Source organism: Psilocybe cubensis, chromosome 11 (assembly GCF_017499595.1).
Source record: "Psilocybe cubensis strain MGC-MH-2018 chromosome 11, whole genome shotgun sequence".
Classification (NCBI taxonomy): Eukaryota; Fungi; Basidiomycota; class Agaricomycetes; order Agaricales; family Agrocybaceae; genus Psilocybe; species Psilocybe cubensis.
Genome location: NC_063009.1, coordinates 1407827 through 1426067, shown reverse-complemented (window position 1 = coordinate 1426067; position 18241 = coordinate 1407827). Strand labels below are relative to the sequence as shown.

The following is an 18241-nucleotide window of genomic DNA, read 5'->3' as shown; positions in this document are numbered from 1 at the left end:
TGCTAGAGGACAAGAACTCATTAGACTTTAACCCCTTTCAAAACCGTGAGAACTACTAGCAGCTTCTTTACCTTGAAATGGAAGGGCCCTGATCATACTTTTGTACATCGCTGTCACCTGTCTTAGCATTGGCTATCTGACCTACTCAGTTACCAGTCCCTCTGTTGGTTGTACTCTTCATGGCTTGCTTCCAGGGAATTGCATTTCATCAGATTTCAGACTTCTGTTTAGATGAATCGGATTTTCTACCTGACTGTCACATTTTTGCTTTTCGATCTCGATCGTTTTCTGGATGAGTACCAATCCCCAATTTTTTTCCCCAATGCATTCATTCTTCTTCTTCCTATTAGTTTCATCTTCAGCGGGTTTTTCATGGCAGATCTTCCATTCTCAATCCTTTCCACCATGGGCACGTCTTCGCTCTCGAAACTGTTCGCTCGTCCTTCAAAACGCCTGGGTGTTCATCCCATGAAGGGTAACGAAGAGTCGAATTTCAGCAGTGAAATCTTCCCAACTGCCGATGCTCAACAGCATGAGGAAAGTTCTTCCAGTGCGAGGTCAGAGCAAGATCTCCATTCCGGTGTGTACTTCATAATAGCGTTATCGTAAGATGGACTCATTGGACACCTCTTCCATCTTCCACAGTTGCTGAGAAACCTTCTCCACCGATGTCAAAAGAGGAGGCCTTCGAGGCGTTGTTGGCGATGTCAGAATCTGACGAGGATTCAAAGCGCTCTTCAGTTTTTACCACGAAAAGGACAAGTTCTGGCGAGTCATCACCATCAGAATACTCAAGCTCCCCTTCAACACCTTCTTCGTTCTCGCTCAGCGAACTTTCTGGAGACTCTGAGAAGAAGGATGGTGAAAATATTAGATTCCCCCAAAGTGACACGGAGTCTGATTTGGCGGTGCCTTCTGAGGAAAAGCTTGAACCTACTACCCTTGCGACTGAGGTAGGCTCAAAAGAAGACGTAGCGGAGGACCCTTGCTCTGGCGGGCATACACAAGATGATGATTACCTCGATATGCGCCTGGTCAATAAGCTCTTCGAGGACATTGTCAACCCGCGTGCGCGTCGCGTAGGTATGGTCCCCGGACCACGCACTGGACTTGGAAACGCTATTTTGGCCGCATATAAGCAGGAGTTATTAGAGACTGTTATTGCGCTTGAGGATTCGTTTTCTTCCCCGGTACCCGCGTCGGGACTTTCACCGTACCCATGGGATAAGTCGCCCGAGGTATCGGGTGGCGACATAGACGCCGGGGACAGCTCGCCTGACGCCAGTTTTGACAGCGCTGTGGTTAGCCTGGATATCTTCAAAGAAAAGGACGAAGTCCCTTCTCAACCAACCACGGCGGTGCTTGATGGCGAAGGCATAAAAAAAATGGCTTCGAGATTTTCTCTTCCGCCTAATTTCAGGAAGGAAGAACCGGATCCCAATCCTCTGTTGACTGTGGCTCATATTCTCCTTCGAAGAGAGCAAGACAAGGCGAGGGGAATTGTGCGCATTTCTGTGGACGGGGATATACATCCTCCCGACACGAGAGTGTTCAGGACCATTTCAATTCGCCCATTCGCTAAGTTTTGATTCTCGGTCTTGGGTTCTCCATCCTCTTCTGGTTAAGGTTATCGGTTAGGTTTTCTCTCGTTCTTTCTTGCTAGCGACATTCTATATCGACCCTGCATTCTATTCCATGGAGCTTAGACACACCTACCAAGTTGTCTGCGTCTCGCCTCCCAGGGGAATTTCTCGTCCATCCTTCTATCTCGTTTTATATTTTCTTCCTGGATTATGTATTCATGACCGGATCCATTTTTATCGCATTTGGACAGTTCAACCTCCTGGACGACGTCCGACTAGGCTACTCTGAATCTCCTTTTTACTATTAGATTTGTTCTTCATCTTTGTATGTTTTCTTTGAGCTGTAACTTTGTATATGTCCCCTTTTTGGCTTGTATAAATGAATTCATTTTGATAAGATTCTGTCTGGTGTTTTTCCCAAGTTCCGTTTTCATGTTATTATCTTATCTCGACTCGGATTCTCGATGAGGGTTTCTTGTTCTATTTATAGTATATTCAGATTAGAACACTTTTATCATGGTACTTGTACTTCTCTGAAGGCTCTTACCAATACTTTATCGGAACATTCACCTAAGCATTATTCGCAAATATGTTCGGTAAGTATCAACTGTTACCTTGAGAACATACGGTTAAAACCCTCGCCTACGAGAACGCCGCTCATCTTATAAGGGGTCATTTGCGGCCAAAGGTGGGTTCGGAAAATATCGCTTATTGTTAATAATATACTGCGCATTCACTAAGCTGCTGTGTTAATCTCGCAAATTTTCCGACTGTCTGCGATATGAAGTTCCCAGCTACATAATCTATCGTTTTTGCGAGGTCCCTGTCCTGGACATATGGTAAAACTACAAACATATCAACCCCAGCTCTCTCATACTTTGTCAAGTGCTGGATGTTATCTTGCCCCATCCGCATAATCTTTGGGGAATACTAATGGTCGACCGCTGATTGTTGTCAGATAGTCCACGAACTATCGCGTGAATTCGATAGTAATACGACCTATCTCCACCTTCAACGTCTAGACGTTTAAATTCTGTAGATCCTTGTCGGGTATCAGGACATGCCAACCATTGACGTGTCTTTTTCTGCTCGAAAAATAAACACCGTTGTTTACGCATAGGTATAGATGGGCTTAGTTGACAGTACTACTGGAATTTCAGAGTGATTTCCGAATTACTGCGTGAGTACTGGCAAGGATACTTATGCATATGATATTGTTTTGTGACTGAAGATATCGGACTTAGTGATGTTGCTGTAGTTACTCCGGGAACTGTTCATTGTAAGCTATTGGAACATATCTTGCCTACGATAGGGGTAGAATCATTGTCGAAGCCAGTCGAAGTGATAAAGTTGCACTGATGATGCCACGAGGCAGAAAAGTGATAGTGTACCTCGCGCAATTACACTTGAATCATGGGTAGTTAAAGCTGGCGTCGGGTTGTCGCTGAGATATTCTAAGAATTGTGCCACCGATAATGCGACAAAGAAGCATATTTTTCAGGCGATTACGAGGCTGCTTTGAGAGTGTGGAAGCACACAAAGAAGTGTAAACAACCACCGGAACAACGGTAACTAAAGATATCCGCACTTGAGTTTGAACAACATTCTGTGGACAAGGATCCGAGTGTTAATGACACTTTTCCGCAAGTCTTCTGAAAATCAAGCTGCTCTCTCACAGATCGATAATCACGCGGGGTTTTATGGACCGCTCAGTTGTGAGCCCAGAAGATTCGTTCTCTCCGTACAGATTTCTGCCTCATTCTATGTCGTGTTCATCATTCAAAGATATTTGTCGGTCAAAGCAAGTATAGTTGGCTGTGTGGGCATGGACTATATTAGATACCAAAAATATCATGACAAATGAACATAGGACGCCCTCAATCAGTTCCATCGGCCAGTCCATGCTGCCCGAGCTGTCATAGAATGATAGTCGTCACACAACAGCGCAGGCAGCTTTCAACTTGAACGAAGAAACTTCGGTTCCCACGACTGATGCAGATGGATGTATACGCCCAACTATCCACACTGCCAAAAGCGTAACACTCCGTGTTGACAGCCGTTCAAAGCATGTATTTACCTCGAGCCCTGGTTCTCGAGTCTTGATACCGATCTCTCATTTCTCAGGTATTGCCAATCGGTTAGATTGCGGTCTGTGCCATTATCGTGAAGCATCTTTTACTTATACTTAGACCTCGCGGTGGTTTCGCTTGAGAAGACCCCTTCTTGATTCCGGCCCAGTGGAAATCCTCCCTACTGGTGACCTCCTCTCAGATTTTCCAGTCATGTTTTTTAAAAATGGTCCAGAATACGAGGAACGGTGTGTCCAGCTTAGTGCTGTATAGTAGTATTCAGGGCTAATGATTATCTCGTAAGACTCAAGCGACCATTCGTTCCTCCCACGTTTACACTAAAGGAAGTGCATGATGCCGTGCCCAAGCATTTGCTCAGGAGTATGCAGCTTTGCACCAATGCAATAAAACGATGCTAATTTACTTTATCGCAGAAAATCAACGAAAGGCAGCTCTATATGTCATTCGCGATATCGTATTCACCTCGCTCCTATATAAATTCGCATATTCGATCACACCTTGGGCGGCGAGTGATTTCGGGGGATATGTGACGGAAGGATGGCAGAAGACCCTTTTGAAAGCGTCGATGTGGGGATTTTATTGGTGGTTCCAGGGACTCGTATTTGCTGGGATTTTCTGTCTTGGTATGTTTATCAACTATTCCGCGTTGGAGTTCTAACTAAGAGTATTCGAATGAAGGCCATGATGCCGGACACACTTCCCTTTTCGAAAGCAATAAAATTAACAACACAGTTGGTTTCCTCCTCCATTCTGTAAGTCCTGCTTTGAAAATTTGACAATTTAAATAAATAGCTGACGCTGCGTACAGTACTTGCTGATCCCATACTTCTCGTGGCGCTCAACCCATCACGCTCATCATGTTAGAATTCTTTAGGATTATTCTGGTAAATATGGGCTCACCTAGGTTTTATATAGAAAGCAACAGGTTCTATGGAGCGAGACGAAAACTATGTTCCATATACCCGCAGTCAATTCAACCTTCCATCCGAAAAATTGGCCAAGAGCACAGATTATTCTGAAATCTTCGAGGAGACACCATTGTACACCCTCTACAGGATGTTCATCATGCAGGGCTTGTACGTTATTATATTAAATAGTTTTGCTACACATATAATTGATTAACGTAATCCATCATAGCGGGTGGTGGGTTTACCTTGCGTATGTTATTCCAGAGATATCTCTTTTGTGAACGTATTAACCTTGAAATTAGGCGTAACACCATGGGGTCTCCAATGTACCCCCCCGGCACCAACCATTTTAGTCCATATTCGCCACTCTTTAAAAAGGAGCAACGTACGTATTTGTGAAAGTCCTCTGTGACTTTGTTCCTAATTTTTACCAGGCTTTTCAATTTTCATGTCCAATGTCGGCCTCGGCGCCATGTCCTTCATACTGTACAAACTTGGAAGGGAATTCTTCTTGTGGTATTATTTGGCGCCATATGTCGTGAGTACCAGCATGCCGCACATAGACACAGCTTTGTACTAAACTATATCATTGTCAAGCTCGTCAACCACTGGATTGTGATGTTCACCTTCCTTCATCACTCAGATCCCACTATCCCCCATTATCGCAAGGGAGAATGGTCCTTCCTCCGAGGCGCCGTTGGCACCGTTGACAGACCGCTACTCGGGTGGATGGGCAGGTTCTTCTTCCACAACATCAGTCACGACCATGTCGCGCATCGTAAGTATGATTGGCTAGTTCAGAAGATTTTGACTAAGTTCTTCTACCTTTCAGACTTCTTCCTTCGCGCTCCATTCTGTAAGTCTTTTGTTGCTTCCTTTGTAGCGAACTAGACTGAATGAGAAATATAATTTATAGATAACGGGCCGGAAATCACCAAAGCGGTGAAGTCTGTCTTGAAGGAGGATTACAATTACGACTCAACGGTGAGTACTTTTTTCCTTATTTTCCGTGCCTAAAAAGGCTTACGAGATTGTTGGTGATGCATACAGCCCTCTTTCTATGCCCTCTACCGCTCATTTACACAATGTCTCTTCATTGAAGATGAAGGTGATATTGTATTTTACAAGAACAAGGAAGGGAAGGCAGTGCGTGAGTTGAAGGAATCTGTAATGGAAGAGATCAAAGCAAAAGGATGGGATCCGGCGGAACAGGATAAATTAAGCGAGGAGGAGAGCAAGGCGAATTGATGCAGGTTAGAGTTCTCTGTGTGCGTGGCATTTTGATATACGAACAATGTAATATAGAAGACAGTAAAACACTTGTTCAATTTTGAACGTTTTTGGCGCTATAGAGTGCATGTTCAGGGATCATAAGGCCGACCTCGCCTCGTCCAGGTGGACGGCGGGTACATTCAAATCGGAACAGCGGCGTAACCTCAATTGTCAAAGTGCAACGATGTAAATATTTTATACCTTCTCTCGTTACCATACGCGTATTTTCTGGTAACACACTTCGGCTGATTCCTCGGATGGAGGATGAAACTGAAAAGCCAAGCACTTGAAGTGCTTCAACTTTTATCATTTCCTCAATTCTAAAAATAGATGTGTGCTTAAAATAGCACGGCGCGACCTACTAGCTTCGTTTTCTTGGCAGGCTTCCAACTTATATTACTTATAGGGAAGGGATCAAACGAGCGCGATTTTCCAAATCAGAGCAAATGTGACCACATATTCTCTATTTTGCATTACAATCATACAGAATATTGGTGATGAATTAAATACCTGTAGTACCGTATCATTTCAATCTGAAGTTCCTCTGGCACCTTCAAGACATCTACTAAACAGTTGTAATACCAGTATGGAGATTTAATCTCGACATTGCAACTGATGGCACTATAGATGGCATTTATGCGTCGCGCTAAGTGCCCCAATGAAGTCATCACGTTCTAACAATCGCCGGATGAGCTGCGTTACTTCAATGCACGAAACCTTTATCCCTTGCAATTCAAAGAGTGTTATGTTACTTACCTTGAAGGAACGGAAATAGCATTTATATATATTAACGGCTCTTTAGATTACACTCAACCTGAATAATTACTAGCTTTTATGCGTTAGGAAAGTGATTGAATGCATCATGAATGCTTTTATGGTTTAAGCTAGCAGTTAGACTTAGAGCCCTGCTTGAAGCCCTGTCGACGTCGGGATATATGCCGTTGATCATTTGAGCTCCTCTATAAACGTTTATAACGGGAAAATGCGAGGCATCACAAAGAAAAGGAGAGTTGTTACCCCAAATTAAATATGATCTCCAAGAGAACGGAAGCCCGCTTCTAAAACGATACCGCTAGGGTGCACATCAAGTTGTATGCATGCTTATGTGCTATCTCTGAAGAATTATTTGAGGCATCAGAATCTATCTTTGCATGTTACATACCGAGTAAATGTGTGCATATAACTCATAGCATACCAATCTGTTCATACCGATGAGACGAGTTGATGGATATGTATCTGACGTGGTTTGACAATAAATATGATTAAAATTTTGATTTTTGTAGCCCAGCGGTAACAGACAACAACAGGCTGCTGAGAGATAGTCATACCCAGCCGAGTTCATTTGCAATTACCATATCTACAAGTATGGCTTAAGACCGTAGGTTTTAGCAGATAGAACAGGATGTGTTGTGGATGGCACGGAAGTTCCGAAGCCTACAACCAGGTGCCGTTTGGATGCCGCTGAAGACAATTGCCCACACTGCCGTAGAGAAATGCTATAGCTGATAGCATACAACTGTTTTTTCTTCTCGTTTGCACCCCTCCTAGTGCCGACTCAGCTTACCCACCATTAAATTCAATGAAGTTTTTTGTCACTGGCTCAGCATTTTACCAGATTCAGTATTAAAAATGGAAGTTATTTCCTGATTCGTCTGACTTTGGACTAAATTAAAATAAGTCAAGACAAAAAATAGCTGTGGCGTTGCGCCACTTCCCGAGGCAAAGTCACCGACACACCTCTCTCTCGCACACCCTTCACCTGGCGGAAGACACAAGTCAATGCCATCTATGACAATACGAGCGTGCAAATATTCTCTTCCGATCTCACGCGAATATGGGTTACCACATCAGGAACTGTTCGATTTGGATTGCCATTAGACAACTATATAAAATGCCAATGATAGAAAGGGGTCAACTCAGGTCGCTGTTTTCACAATGTCTCCTACTGCACCACCAAGAGACTGCTCAGTAACTCTTCCAGAAGTCGTTGACTTCCACATCAAGAACAATCCTGACTACCCTGTATGGATTTTCAACGAAGATGGTCAATCAGACATAACAAAAGTCACATACTTGGAGTACGGACGCGCATGTCATCGTGTAGCGCATAAGATGCGTCCAGGACGTAGAGGACCTGAAGGAGAGTTGATCGCTATTGTTGCCTTTTCGGACAATTTGTTGTATAACGCGGTTTCTGTTGGCTTGATACGGGCAGGGATGGTGGTAAGGACGAGATCTTGCATCTACAAATTGAGTGTTTGACATCAGTGTTAATCTTAGCCTTTCTTGATGTCTCCAAGAAATACTGCTGCTGCTATTATCAAAATGCTGAAAGAGACAGACTGCCACAGATTACTCTCTACGCAACAGACTTTAAAACCACTACTGGCCGGCATCAGGTCCGAGTTAGCATCGACAAGCCCCGGATTCGAGTTATCCATTGAAGAGATGCCTGCGTTCTATGATATTTATCCAAAGTTAGGGTGCGAGTCTCAAGATGATCCTTTTGAAGAATATCCTATGCCACTTGTTCGCCCACCACTGGACAACGTGATGTTGTACCTTCATTCGTCTGGAAGTACAGGTTTCCCCAAATCTATCGCAGAAACCTTTAGAATCATGGTTCATTGGGCATCATTTCGTGCGTCAATGTTCAATACTTAGCCCATTGCATATACTTATTCAATTTGACCACAGCACCGACGGATGACTTGGCTCTGATGACCCTTGGATGTATGGCTCTTCCAACATTCCACACGCTGGGAATCATTTGTACGCTATTATATTCCATGTATGGGATGAGTATTGTCGCATTGTACCCTCCGTCCGCGACGTCACCAGCATCACTTCCACCTATACCTACTCCGGACAACATCATCGATCATACGCGCAGGACCAACTGCAACGTTCTGATTTCCATCCCGACCCTTTTGCAAAGCTGGGCCCAAAATAGAAAGCATGTCGAGTTTCTAGCCAAACTGGATATGGTGGTAAGTCTATATGACATTGATGTGGACGTTTCTTTTCAACTCTATCCTAGACGTGGTCTGGAGGTTCTGTTCCTACCAAACTCGGTAATTTTATGACAGATTCAGGAGTAAAATTAAGCCCAATATTTGGTGGTACCGAGTTTGGTGCGCCGACCTATCTCAAGCGCAGGTCAGGGGGTTACGGTGATTGGGAATGGATTTCTATGGACGAGTGCGTGAGGATCAGATGGGACCCTCAAGGTGACGGCACTTATGAGTGCCAGTTTTTAGTGCGTTTGCCTCCGCACAAGTCTCTGATTTTTCTAATGGCGTATACCAGACTTCTCCTGACCACCAGCTATCAGTTGAGAATATGCCTGACATTAAGGGATATGCTAGTGCCGACCTCTTTATCCCACACCCTACAGTGCCGAATTTTTGGAAGATGTGAGCTACTTTCCGTTGGCGCGTCGTCTTTTTCTGAAGATACTCCAGTGTTGGCCGAAAAGATGACGTTATTATACATTCGTCCGGAGAGAAAACGGTTCCTGCGCCAATGGAAAACATCATCTTGAATAGTCCATTGTGAGCATACGTTCTAACGTGTGTTCGGTTGTAAATTAATATGTTGTCGTCGAAAGCACCATGGGGGTCGTGATTTTTGGACGGGAACATGATCAAGCTGGCGTGCTCATCGAGCTTAAGCCCACGTATAATTTTGATCCGTCGATCGAAGTTAACGTTATTCAAGGAAGAAACCTCATGTGGTAGGTATATGCGCATCACATTTATCATATTTATCACTCACTGATGCATTCAACAGGCCTGTCATCGAAGAAGCAAACCGAGTTGCACCAGCGTTCAGCAGGATTTTCAAAGAACTCATTATCTTTACTTCTCCGAACAAACCTCTTCCTCGTGCTGGCAAGGGCACCGTCATGCGAAAAGCCTCATTGGCGCTATATCACGAGGAGATTGAAGCCCTGTATGCTTTAAATTTTCAACCTACACTTAACATGCTTGAGATTAAACATAGAATATAGATACGCTTCCATCGAATCAACCGTCAGTGCCGAAACAGTTTCTCCTCCTCCAGAATGGACAGAAGAGGCAACAAGAAAATGGTTGATGCATCAAGTCGCTGATATAACATCAGGCAAGGTTTCCTGCATCTCCGTCGATTTGTTTGAACAAGGTGTCGACAGGTGAGTTTCACCCTGCCGATAGTCTCCGTCATCTAACGTGTTTTCATTCAGCTTGAGCTCGACTATCCTTCGCCGCCGTATCGTCGGAGCCTTGCAATCGAACAAGGAAACTCTTAAGGCTTCGGAAATGATTGCTCAGAGTCTAGTCTATAACTATCCATCTATCGAGAAACTTTCCACATTCCTCTTGGGTCTCATCAGGGACCCTGACAGTAACCTTGTGACCACAAGCAGAGTTGATGCCATCGAGGAAATGATTTCGAAATACAATGTCGGATTTCAGAAGCCATTGCTATCCGGCACTCCAGAAAACTCTGCAACCGTGCTTCTCACCGGCACTACGGGCAACCTTGGCTCTGAAATTTTGGCAGGTCTCCTGAAGAATGAAGCTGTCAAGAAGATCTATGCTCTAAACCGTCCTTCGAAAGATGCTCGCGCAAGGCATGTTGCGCGATTTGAGGATAGAGGATTTGATGTTGGGTTATTATCGGACGATAAATTGGTTTTACTGGACGGAGACATCACGAAAAAGCATATTGGATTGGAGCAAGGACGCTATCAAGAGGTTGGTATATGCGCCGATATATTTTTGCTTGGATATTCTGAACAGTTATTTCGCAGTTACTCGACAATGTCAACGTCATCATCCACGCTGCATGGAGGGTTGACTTCAACCTGCAATTGGTATCTTTTGAGCCCATGGTCCGTGGAACTCGCAACCTGATCGACCTTGCACAATCAACGTCTGCTGGTTCGTCAACCAAGCTGCTCTTTACTTCATCTGTGGCTTCCGCATTTTCTTGGGATAGGTCTCGTGGCCCCTACGCAGAGGAAGTTCTCCTAGATCCAAAATATGCCATCGGGAACGGGTACGGTGAATCGAAGTATGTGGCTGAAAGAGTAAGTTCTGATATTTGCAATACCCAAAGCTACCCGAAGTAATTTTTCATGGATCTAGCTCATCACTCAAAGCGGTGTTAATGGTACCTCGTTCCGAGTAGGCCAAATTTCTGGTGGGCAACCTAAAGGAGCATGGGCCACGACCGACTGGGTGCCGATTCTTGTAAAGTCGAGCATTGAGCTTAATGCTCTTCCCTCTATGTTCGGGGTGGGTATTTCTTTCCGTTGTATTAGTAACCTAGAGCCTGATTTTTCATTATAACGTCAAGTTTGCATCGTGGTTGCCCATGGATGGGGTTGCCCAGAGCATAATCGATGTTGCATTGCACAATTCGGATCTTCCTCCTGCTCTCAATCTGGTGCATCCTAGACCAATACCTTTTGACGATATCGTCAGTGCGATAAATAACGCTCTCGTCCAGGAAGGCGTCACAACTACGCAAATCCCTGTATTGCCTATCCAAGACTGGTACTCGCTTCTGGAAAAACGCGCAAAGCGTGCAAACCCTGAAGATCACAAGGCTATTGTAAGCAATATCTGTCCTGTCTCATACCACTTTTCTGAATGTTAAATTTCTGGAAGCCTGCCATCAAGCTCCTCGATTTTTTCAGAGGAGCTGCCACAGTGGACTCGGCGCTGAGGTCCGGCCAGATCAAGGGCACGGAAAGTGGCGGCATAGCAGAATTTTTGACAACCAAATCGCAAAATGTCAGTACAACCATGCGCAACATCCCTTCCCTAAGTAATGGGGACGCCCAACTATGGGTTAAATATTGGAAGTCAACTGGCTTCTTTAATTAGCCGAACACTTTGCTTTTATGCCTCTGAACTCGTGCTCTTCGACATCTGTATTATTACCAATATTGTAACTGATCGATAGTTTGTGGCTTATAGAATATACACTTTTCCCCTCTTGAGTTTGTATTGCACCGCTCTTGCGACTCTCGGCGTCAGTCCGTGCACTATTGCTGTGGATGTTTGAAAGGTGAAATATAGGAAAATGAAGTAAGTTTCTGAGCATCAGGATTTACGGGTCCTCTGATGGTTGGCAGACGGTGACATGATAATACCTGCACCGATGTGTTGAACTTGGAAGAAATAAGAAAAGTATGGCTTGCAGGAAAACTGAAAACAGTTATTTTCATGTGTAGTAACGTAATTTTATAATGATAGATATGGCCGTGTGGCGAAATGGCATCGCGTCTGACTACGATCAGTACGTGCACTTCTGATCACGTGATCTCGCAATCAGGAGATTGTAGGTTCGACCCCTACCTCGGTCACTCTTTTTCCATTTCTTTTTGATTTCATTTCTCCTGTTCTAGTTAATATACCGTAAACTTTGTTTGTTCATGACACGGAAATCATGGCGAATATTAAAATCATTATGAATGGTATGAAGTTACTTTGCAACGATTCAAGGATTAAGTATCACGCGTAGCTTGGGACAAGATCCAGGTTTAATTTTGAATACTAAAGAAAACTAAAGAAAAAGGACGCAGATAATGAGATAAAATGATAGAAACGGAACACTTGAAACTACAAAAATCAAAAGAAGCACAAAAGCATGATAGTAAAGTAACGCAGAAAAGATGTATGTTCGAGGAAAAGCATGGAGCAAGCAAAGACATAGAGAAAATGTTGGCAATAGCCTGAGTCATGATGAAAATTTAAAACGTCAAGGGCGATCCAACTTGCGAGTGAAATAAATGGATAACGTCATCGAGCCAGTAAGGGTGTGCTAATAGTTTGGCGGACAGATGAGAGCTAGCCTGAGCTAGCCTGAGCAAGCGGAAGAGATCCAGTGTGAGGTTGACGGTTCAGATCTTCGTCTCCGATACATAGAAAGAAAGAAACATCACTCGTCAGCGATGCTTCCTTCTTCAATGAAATCGGGCATCAAGACTATGCAATGAAGGCAGAGGTGCTCGTCAGCACTCCGACCGACACAGCATGCCAACGATGCGGTGAAAAGATAGCCCCGTCGGGCCATCCTTCACCTGACGAAGGAGAGCAGCAGGAAGTCCGTCGACCTCGTAGCGCTCTAGAACCCAGTCGAGGACACATATATGCGCAATACAATGATGAATCTAAGCCAATGGGTATTAGAAAAAAAAGTCATGAATCCGTAGCGGAAGTGAACATACCTGATGATTGCCCCTCAACATAACATACGTAAGCCGCACAGTGGTGAGAGTCGTTTGGTATGGGTCTATCCCGCTGAACAGATGGTAAGAAATATGATTAAGGCCGCCAAATGTGATGCAAGCCAGGTTGAAGCTCCAGGAGAATAGAACAGACCAAAAGCCAAGCATCAGATCGCAGTAGAAAAAGACGGAACTAGGCAAACACCAAGATAGAGAGGCAATAGAAACAAGACGGAGTCGGAAAACACAAGCCTGAAGACCTAAGATGATAAAGGACAACATTCGCGAGCTCCGAAGGACGATTCTACAGAATCGAGTCCACGGTAAGGCGAGGCGGAGTAGTCAGAAAAGTATCCAGAATGGAGAATGCCAGGTGTTTCCTTCTTCAAATAAAACTTGAAGCTTGGCTATGTCCAACTATATTTACGAGCGGGTGAAGAGGAAGGAGAGAGAGAGAGAGAGAGAAGCCAGAGACGAGAAGATGGAAGAAGATAGGGAAGCCAGCGAGAGAAAAAGAGAAGAAGACCGACAAACACGTAGGGACGTTATATCTTTCCGATAGAACGCAGCGAAGAGGGAGGCGATCCTGGAATTGGAGAATGGGAATTGGCACGGATGTTGGTTGGGCTAGAAATAGAGCCATGAGGCATGCCGTTAAGCCATCGCATGACAAAGTGAGCAGGTGCAAAGGGAGGGCGAGGAGGTGTGGATTGAGAAGATGATTGGGAGAGTGCTTGAGACTGGGTCCTCTGCCTCACAGGGATGCCTGATGGCCGAGAGGAAGTATAAAAGCGACGGTATTCGGAGTTTAACCTGTAACGGATGAGCAATGTTGGGGTTTGACACTTGGGAGTAGCGATGGTAGGAGAGGTGTGAAAGGCCGTAACAGGGGTAGAATTAGCAGAGGTGGCGGCAATGACTTTGTGGTGCTTGTCGGGTTCAGCGTCAGCAGAGATACAAGCAGCTTGGATATGATTGGGGGTGGTGGGAGAGCTGGAGTTGTCTGAATGCGAAACACCCATGACAGAACAACCAGACTCTGAAGATGACGAACCGATAGCTGAACACACCAATCCCGATGACGAAGAATCTATGACTGAACATTTGCAATCCTCCGACAACACCCCAGCGATATCGATTTCGTCGATGCGGTTTTCGAGGTTGTGCTTGGATAGGACCTTGAGGTATTCTTCGATAACCTCCTTGACGATGTCGCTGTGGCATCCATTGCATCGAACGCCGACATCGTCAGCGCGCTGTTTGCGACGAGGTGCTCCTTGCGTCTGGATGAATTCGTCGACTGTAAAAAAAGGTTAGGGGGATATTGTGCTTAAAAGTCTGAAACCACTCACTAAGGTTCTGGTCTAATAACGGGATAGAGCCAAAAGCTGCAAGCTTAAAGGCAGCTGGTTTGGCGATTTGAACCTTGACTGGTTCCGGCTCGGAGATGACATTGGCTACTTTGTACGGAAGAGACACTGAGAAGCAGAGGGTAAATATGACTTTATAAAAAAAGGAACAAATGATGTCCAGACATACCGTATAGGCATCCCTTCTTATCAGCCAACGACGTAGAGTAGTATCCATCGATGATGTCTCCCAGGTCGCTGTCGTCTTCTTCATACGACTTGGACTCGATGGGCGATGCGCTGGGATGTCCAGTAATATCTTCTTCTGCTGCCCGACCGACTTCGACGGCTTCAACAGGAGCAGCAGCGGGAAAGACTACAGTGGGCTCTTCAACCAGATCGATCGTGGGGGCAACGACTTCGTTTTGGCGATTGATGGGGCCAAAGAATTGTGTCACCTCCACGTCACCGACGAAATCGAGGACAGAGCCAACGAGGTCGACAATAGGAGAGCTATGGTCGACGATGGGGGTATGGATATATTCGACCACATCTCGAGAGATGTGGTCCGGAATAGATGCGAGCGAAGAATGATCGTAGTCGAGCGAACCATCTTCGTATGCATCGCGGAAAACTATGGCGCTGATGTCATCGGCACAGTCTTCCTCTGGAGCAGGGTGGTTTATTTTGATGGTGTTGTAGGGAAGGGGGCGAGTTCGAGAGAGGACAAAGTAGCCTGAGTACGGACAGAGTTTTGTAGATATTTATGTGTTTAGCACGGAAAGAGATGGGAAAAAAATAGGAAATATGATTCGATACGTCCTTCGGTGTGTAACGACGTCTCCGGTAAGGTGCTAACTACTGACTACGCGTCTATGCTGTGGCCATATGGCGTCGACGATGCCAAGTGAGTGTGTCCGCAAGCGTCATGTGACGTGTTTGTTGTGAGTCGCGTCGCGCGCACGCGTATCCAAATCCCTACATCTCCCCCCCACTTTAAATTTCAGGCTCCTGGCTGAAATTTCGGTTTCGGTTTCGAGTCTACATCCTGCGGCCCACTCCCTAGTGCTATTCGTGATATGGATCCATCCAGTCACGACCTGATATGTGGCCTGCTCAAGACCCAGTCTCAAGTGGCCTCTATCACCTCCTTTCCTCTCTATTCGGTCAGTCCTCCTCCCCTCGCCATTCATTCTTCCTTCTAACTCTCTAACTAGCTCTCTCCATTGTCTATATGCCCTCGCTCGTCGTCTCTCGTCTCCGATCTCACTCAATATCTTTTCTCTTCCAAATTTCTCTTTCCCTCCTCCCCCCTCTTTCACACCTCCTCCCCCCTCTTTTGCACCATCGCCCGCTCGCTATTCCTCGTCGCCGTCGAACTCCTCGCTGTTTAGGACCTCCGTGACCTCGATGACCTGTCGATTCCGCGGATAATAGGGAATTAAACGAAATGCTGCGTATTTCAGCTTTGATTCAGCTCCATCGAGTTCTGCCAGACGGTATGAACCTCCTTCGGAGCGGCGTACGACGACAAGTGGTCCCATGTATCTCGGCTTGCCCTTCCTTCCCACTTCAGCCTCGACCTTCTTGTTCAAGACGAGCACTAGTTCTCCGGGTTGAAAATTATAATCAATGATCTTATGTTTGTTTTTCTCTTCAAATTCGGCAATGGACTGATATCTTCGCTTTAGAACACGTTCGTGGACCAGGGCTAGGTCGTCGTCGCGTCGCTCAAGTTGTCTTGCGCGCATACCGAGGAGTTCAGCGGTTGAAAGCGAACGGTCGATGTCCGGGAGTAGGAATGTTGCGTGAGTGAGGTCAAATGGTAGGAGCGGCTCGATTCCGTGCACAACATAGAATGGTGAGTACCCGATTGATTTCCTGATTGTAATTCGCTCAGCCCAGTACATGAATGCTACCCTCTCGTCCCACTTTTTCAAGGACCCGTCACCCGACTTGATCAGCGCTGTACGAATTGGGGTGTGCGTTGTTTCGACGACACCGTTCGCTCTCGAATTATAGCCAGAAATTCGAATATGGCTCACGTTGTATCGCTCGGCCAGCCATTCTAGTGCCGCCACGAATGGAGGTCCGTTATCCGTTATCATCTCAAATACTACTCCCCACCTCAACATCAACTTCATTAGAATGAAATTGCCTATCACCGCCGCCGTCTCCGTCTTCAACTTATCCCATTCTGGCCATGTCGACATCCCACATCTTGCTTGGACAATATATTTGTACCCGTTTGAGGGTGGCATGTGCATTGTGTCGATATGGCATCTGCAGAACAGCCTTTCGGGTATCATTACGGTAGGTGGGATTACAACTTTCTCGAGCGACATCAATTGACATTGGTGACAGGTGTCGATGAACCATCGAATATCCTTATCAATTTTTGGCCACCAGTAGCGATCGGCAACGTTATGGCGAGTCGCAAAGTACCCTCGATGACCTAACATGTCATGTCCTTCGACTAGAACCTCAAGCCGGTCTTCTCCAAATAGCACGAGCTTGTGACGTATGCCGCTATCTCGACGCCATAATCTGTTCGCCTGGACAAAGAACCGACTGGCCTTCTTCACAAATCTCTTCAGTGCAACCCTATCGAGATTTGGTGGTGGTTTCAGTGTCTCCAGGTAAGTCTTGATTTGCATGAGCTCGTCGTCGAGTTGTCTGACTTCCTCTGTGTCTGGTAACCCTCCCTTTTCTGTCGCTTCCGCCATCTTTCTCTTGAATGCTGCTACCACTGCCTCCTCCACACTCATCACTTCTCCCTCTTTCGCTCCCTCGCTAATTTTAACCCCTGGTTCCTTCACCTTCACATCCATTCCTACTGCACCCTTCCCCTCGCTTCTCTTGTTCTTCCCTTTTAAACCTCGCTTTCCTATCCTCGGCCATTGATCTCCCTTCTTCCATCCCATTCCTGCCACTATCCACACCCCACATTGATACAACTCCTCCACCCACTGTTCTGCATCCTCCTCTGTCTCGTCCTCCTCGCCTTCAACCTTCCGCCTCCGTGACAACCCATCTGGACCCTTGAAGTTCTTCCCAGGGACGTGGACCAGCTTGAAATCGAACATCAGAATGGCAGCAATCCATCGGTTCATAGCTGCGTTTGGATGCGTATCAGGGTTATTGATCATACCCTTGATATATTTTGCGTCCACTTCGATGGTAAGATTTTGCACCCCAACAATCCAAATTTTGACTGAATGAATTGCTCGAAACAGGCCGTATAATTCCAGCTTTGCCTGCGAGTAGCGAGCTTCTCGTGGGTTCCATGGTATAGAACCGAACCGTGCAATTATACGTGCGCCGTTTGCATCCAACTGCATGAGAATGAAACCAACTGCAATGTTTGAGGAGTCAACTTGAAGAATGACCGTAAAGCCACTCTTGTAATCGATGGGGCGGATTGCTGGGCATGTCGTGACCGCAGTCTTCAGTGAATTCATTGCGTTTTGATGTTCCTTGTCCCATTTAAACTGAACTTGCTTCTTCGTTAGGTTGACCAATGGGATTGCAATCGCCGCAAAGTCCTTCACCCACTTCCTCACCACACCCGCCACTCCTAGAAAGCTTCGCACGTCGGTCGCGTTTTCGCATGGTGGCCAGTTCTCAATTTTTATCACGCTCGACTTATCCGGTTTACGCCCTTCGTATGTCGATATCTGTCCCACTATCTTTGCTTCCGGCTGACACAAAATCAGTTTCTTCGCAGATGCTGTGGCGCCAGCGTGTGCTAGTCTGTGAAGAACTCGATTCACGTCCATCAGGTGCTCCCACACAAACCTCCTCACTCCCGGATTCT

At 45.8% G+C, this 18241-nt stretch overlaps 4 protein-coding genes and 1 non-coding gene across 5 annotated transcripts; 4 read left to right on the top strand and 1 right to left on the bottom strand.

Annotated features, from left to right (window-relative positions):
• Positions 1–405: 405 nt before the first annotated feature.
• JR316_0011572 (uncharacterized protein) lies at positions 406–1589 on the top strand (the record flags this gene model as incomplete). Its single annotated transcript, XM_047897220.1, has 2 exons — positions 406–580; positions 646–1589. The coding sequence occupies 2 exons, from the start codon at positions 406–408 to the stop codon at positions 1587–1589; spliced, it is 1119 nt and encodes a 372-aa protein (XP_047743629.1).
• Positions 1590–3865: 2276 nt separating this feature from the next.
• JR316_0011571 (Delta(12) fatty acid desaturase) lies at positions 3866–5829 on the top strand (the record flags this gene model as incomplete). The annotated part of the gene is made up of 13 exons (XM_047897219.1): positions 3866–3900; positions 3957–4033; positions 4087–4296; positions 4352–4425; positions 4482–4532; positions 4589–4749; positions 4811–4831; positions 4884–4966; positions 5016–5119; positions 5179–5359; positions 5414–5437; positions 5498–5565; positions 5632–5829. 13 exons carry the CDS (start codon positions 3866–3868, stop codon positions 5827–5829), a joined length of 1287 nt encoding a protein of 428 aa, XP_047743628.1.
• A 1959-nt stretch (positions 5830–7788) lies between these two features.
• Positions 7789–11729, top strand: JR316_0011570 (putative NRPS-like protein biosynthetic cluster; the record flags this gene model as incomplete). Its single annotated transcript, XM_047897218.1, has 14 exons — positions 7789–8076; positions 8134–8494; positions 8551–8843; positions 8894–9112; positions 9163–9269; positions 9318–9407; positions 9464–9589; positions 9646–9807; positions 9866–10027; positions 10079–10592; positions 10649–10927; positions 10986–11135; positions 11197–11454; positions 11511–11729. The coding sequence occupies 14 exons, from the start codon at positions 7789–7791 to the stop codon at positions 11727–11729; spliced, it is 3228 nt and encodes a 1075-aa protein (XP_047743627.1).
• A 376-nt stretch (positions 11730–12105) lies between these two features.
• Positions 12106–12211, top strand: JR316_0011569. The gene has a single exon. It is a non-coding gene; the product is annotated as a tRNA-Arg (tRNA).
• Positions 12212–13620: 1409 nt separating this feature from the next.
• On the bottom strand, positions 13621–15354 carry JR316_0011568 (uncharacterized protein; the record flags this gene model as incomplete). The annotated part of the gene is made up of 4 exons (XM_047897217.1): positions 13621–14375; positions 14428–14553; positions 14615–15160; positions 15324–15354. 4 exons carry the CDS (start codon positions 15352–15354, stop codon positions 13621–13623), a joined length of 1458 nt encoding a protein of 485 aa, XP_047743626.1.
• Between the last annotated feature and the right edge of the window lie 2887 nt (positions 15355–18241).